The sequence below is a fragment of the Nylanderia fulva genome, unplaced genomic scaffold (genome assembly GCF_048542155.1).
Source record: "Nylanderia fulva isolate GAGA-0341 unplaced genomic scaffold, ASM4854215v1 Scaffold192, whole genome shotgun sequence".
Lineage (NCBI taxonomy): Eukaryota > Metazoa > Arthropoda > Insecta > Hymenoptera > Formicidae > Nylanderia > Nylanderia fulva.
Window position 1 is genome coordinate 209,678 of NW_028190184.1, and position 4,205 is coordinate 213,882.

Below are 4,205 nucleotides of genomic sequence, written 5' to 3' on the forward strand. Positions count from 1 at the left end.
GGAGTGTTCTTCATTGGAATCTTTTTAATCTATTTTTGTGGGAAAAAAGGGCTTGAATTAATGGGACTCATCTCGTGAAGATGCCGGAACAGACCGTTCGCTGTCCAACGACCAATTTGGACTCCGTGCATTTAATTGAAAGATGGTTTTAAACATAAAACATCTAAGAATAATTGTTTCAACCATTGTAATTAAATCGAATAATAATCGAAGTTTCATCTTTACATAGCTTGCGAGATTATGTTCAAATTTCTTTATTATATTTTATAATTTTATACTTGCGGTTGTGTGATTGTATTGATAAAGACCTAGTAAGGTCGAAACGTTTACTTTTATATTATTGTACAAGTTTCAACTCGTTGTAGGATGCCGGGTTTACGAGATCGAATGATTGTACGTGTTTTGTGGTTACCAATCGCTTTATTTCACTTTGACTTAAGTACGTCGCGTTACAGAGAATGATGTCGCTCGGTGCTCGATCTCTCGAGAACTGACTCAAGGGCAGCGCGAATTTCGGAGCGCGCGTAGGGCGGCTGCCGATCGGTGTCGCGATTGGATTACCGAAAATCAGGCGATGTACACACGCCAATTAGCGGCTAGTGTACACGCAGGTTTCGCATGTTTCTCAATCGTAAACACTGAGGAATTTCAACATTTTTGAGGATTCGATCGTCCTCGAGGATTCGCTCCGAAGAACGAATCTTTAACATACCGCCCGCCTCGTATGCGAACGTATGCGAAATAAACTTGAACGAAGCGAGAGCGAATCGTCGAGGAGGATGATTACAGAAAGCATACAGGTGAAGACGACTCGTACTGATAGAGTTGTCTCGAAGATTACATGAGTCTTACAACTTAGCGGCTTCATCCGTTGCGGAAGCGTTAGAGTTATCGCGAATTGGCAGTCGGCATAATTGCGTAATAGGTCGTTTCAATATGGACCGTGAGGTGCGAATGGTCACGACTCGAACGAGTCCATCAGATCCGGGATGGATCTGCTGTACTCGCGCAAGCTCCCATTTGCTAGGAGGGAGCACTGGATTTTTGACTAACACTAATTCGCCTATTTCGAAGTTAGAAGACTGCTTGCTCCACTTGTTTCGCTGTTGAAGCGAATGCAAATAGTCTTGTGATCAGGCGCGTCACACGGTTTCCTGCATGGCACGGACTAGTTGCCATCGTGAGAGCCTACGCGGGTCGATCGCGAGTACCGATTCCTCCGGAACGGCTACAAGGGGCCGTCCAATCAGAAAGTGACCCGGGGTGAGCGCCGACAAGTCACCCGGGTCGTCGCTAAGCGGAGCGATAGGTCGCGAGTTAAGACACGCTTCTATTTTACAGAGAAGCGTCGCGAGCTCAGCCCTCAAAAGCGTGTGGGAACCAACAGCACGCCTCAGATGCGTTTTAAGGCTCTTACACCGGCCTCCCAAAATCCGCCGAAATGCGGAGCGGCGGAGGGAATGAAATGCCAGTCCACTCCGTCGTCCGCGAGCGCGTTTCGCAAGTCAGCATCCTCTAATAAGGATTGAAAATGTCGATGAAGCTCGTGGTTGGCTCCATGAAAGTTTGTGCCGTTGTCGCTATACATGTGACGCGGCAGACCTCGACGGCTAGCGAACCTCTGATAGGCTGCAAGAAAGCCGGGCGTGGAGTAATCCTCCACCATTTCGAGGTGAATTGTCCTAGTGGCAAGACAAATAACCAGAGCGATATACACCTTTCTGGCCCTTTGCTCTTTGCCGACGAATAGAATTACGTGGAGTGGGCCGGCGTAATCAACTCCACAGTGAGTAAACGGCGCCGAAGACGTTACACGAGCGGCGGGAAGGTCGCCCATGAATTGAGACGACAGTTTAGCTGCGTGACGAACGCAGACTACACATTTTCGAATGTGCCTTTTTACGGAGTTGCGGCTTCTAATGAGCCAGTATCGCTGACGTAGCACACGGAGTACTAACTGTGCTCCTCCGTGGAGCGTGGATCTATGAGCGCGATCAATTAAGAGATCGGATAAGTGATGTTTCGGAATTATGATAGGATGTTGCTTGTCATAGCTGAGCGCCGAATTCCTTAACCGCCCGCCAAGACGGAGTAAAGAGTCCTCTCCTAGAAAGGGACTCAATCTGCTCAACGAGCTCGAATGCGGCATGGTGCCGTTCTTCTTTAGGGAGCGCGTTTCCCGCTCAAAGAACCTCTGTTGCAGATAGCGCAGCTAGAAGGTTTCTGCCCTCCTGAGCTCGTCGGCGCTCAGAAGAACTGAGAGATAGGAGCGAGACGCACTCTTTCCCCTTGAACGAAGAATGAAGCGGTTCATATAAGCAGTCACGCGGACAAGCTTGGTCAAGTTGGAAAACTTATATGGGAGTTCCCATTCATCGGCCTCTTGAATATGGAGCGTTACAGGCCGTCTTCTCTCCACCGACACTTGCTGATCGGTGGCAGAGTCGAGTGGAGCGAAAACATCGAGAATCGGCCAAGAAGTCGGTGGCTTCTGAAGCCATCGTGGACCGTTCCACCATAACGGGTGAGTAACGAGTTCTGAAGCGGTCAGACCGCGCGAGGCACAGTCCGCAGGATTATCTCGAGAAGGAACGTGATTCCAACGGACGGAATCCAGACAGGTATGCACCTCTGATACGCGGTTAGCCACGTAGGTGCTCCATTTTGATGGATGTTGACGGAGCCACGCGAGAGCGATGGTCGAATCCGTCCATCCGTATATTGGAATCGAAGGTAATTTTAATGAGGTCAAGGTCCATTTGATGAGCCGGCTGAGGAGGACGATAGCGTTCAGTTCCAGTCGCGGGATGCTTACAGTTTTGATCGGCGCGACCTTTGTTTTAGCAGCAAGCAGACTGACTTGAAACTTCGTTGGCGAGGGAAGCACTCGAATATAGACTACCGCCGCGTAAGCACGATTTGAAGCGTCGGCAAATCCGTGGATTTCGAACGCGAGGTTATTAGAATGTCGATCGGTCCAACGCGGTATTCGGACGCGGTTCAATGATTTTAAATCGTTGGAGTAGCTTTTCCAACGATCGCGCAACTCTTCTGGAAGAGGCGAGTCCCAATCACATTCGAGAAGCCATAATTCTTGTCACAAGATTTTCGCGGTTACAACGACCGGAGCGGCCCATCCGAGTGGGTCGTATAATTTGGCCGTAAACGAGAGAACTGAACGTTTCGTGGGTGTAGCCGGTCTCAACGGAGTTATCACGAATTTGAACGCGTCCTCCTTCGCGAGCCATGACAGACCGAGAACTTTGAGGGCATCTTTTTTTACGAGTAAGTGATCGGTGACTTCCGGCTGATGAGCCGAAAGCCCTTGAAGAAGAAAGGGAGCATTAGATGCCCACTTTTGTAGCTGAAATCCTCCCTTTCGCAAGATTTCAACAAGTTGAACACGAGCTTCTATCAATGAAGTCGTGTCGTCCGCGCCAAAGAGCGCATCGTCCACGTAGAGGGACTCGTGGAGAATCGGAACAGCAGCGGGATAGTTGTCGCCTTCATCCAGAGAAAGCTGTTTCAGTACCCTTATCGCGAGGTACGGAGCGGGCGCGAGCCCGTACGTCACAGTGAGAAGGCGATAGTGTTCGATCGGCCCGTCGACCGACGATCGCCATAGGATTCTTTGAAAATCCGTGTCAGACGGATGCACGAGAATTTGGCGGAACATTTGAGCAATGTCCGCCGTATAAACAAATTGCCATTGACGCCAGCGCAATAATATCGCGGAAAGGTCTTGCTGCAATCTCTGACCAATCAGTAAATGATCGTTAAGTAAAGTCTTGTTGCTCGTTTTGCATAAAACGTTGAAGACAACGCGTAATTTTGTAGTGCAACTTGAGTCGCGCAAAACGGGATGATGAGGAATATATACCGGCCCGAACTCGGAGCGGTCGGATACTTCCACCTTTCTCATATGACCGAGCGAGTGATACTCCTGTAAGAACTCGTTATATTGCGTGTGAAGTTCTGGACGAAGCCGTAGCTTTCCTTCCATTTTATTATAAAGTGAGTTTGCAATGTGCAAGGAATCACCGATTTCTATCGGGAAATCATGTCTGAAGGGCAATCGAACCGCATAGCGTCCCTGAGGGGTACGATAGTGGTTGGCGATGAAATGAGCCTTGCACCTCTCCTCCTCCTCAGTGAGGGGGACAGGCCGCGAGATCTCTTCGTCTTCCCAGAATTTCTGGAGAAGA

At 49.3% G+C, this 4,205-nt stretch overlaps 2 protein-coding genes across 2 annotated transcripts; both read right to left on the reverse strand.

Annotated features, from left to right (window-relative positions):
- Window positions 1-1,393: 1,393 nt before the first annotated feature.
- Window positions 1,394-2,149, reverse strand: LOC146723496 (uncharacterized). The gene has a single exon (XM_085481868.1). It carries the CDS (start codon window positions 2,147-2,149, stop codon window positions 1,394-1,396), a length of 756 nt encoding a protein of 251 aa, XP_085337994.1.
- A 948-nt stretch (window positions 2,150-3,097) lies between these two features.
- Window positions 3,098-4,003, reverse strand: LOC146723497 (uncharacterized). The gene has a single exon (XM_085481869.1). The coding sequence runs from the start codon at window positions 4,001-4,003 to the stop codon at window positions 3,098-3,100; it is 906 nt and encodes a 301-aa protein (XP_085337995.1).
- Between the last annotated feature and the right edge of the window lie 202 nt (window positions 4,004-4,205).

What these genes read in the sequence shown, in the direction of transcription:
- LOC146723497 (XM_085481869.1), bottom strand. Translation starts at nt 4,003, where the DNA reads ATGGAAGGAAAGCTACGGCTTCGTCCAGAACTTCACACGCAATATAAC.
- LOC146723496 (XM_085481868.1), bottom strand. Translation starts at nt 2,149, where the DNA reads ATGCCGCATTCGAGCTCGTTGAGCAGATTGAGTCCCTTTCTAGGAGAG.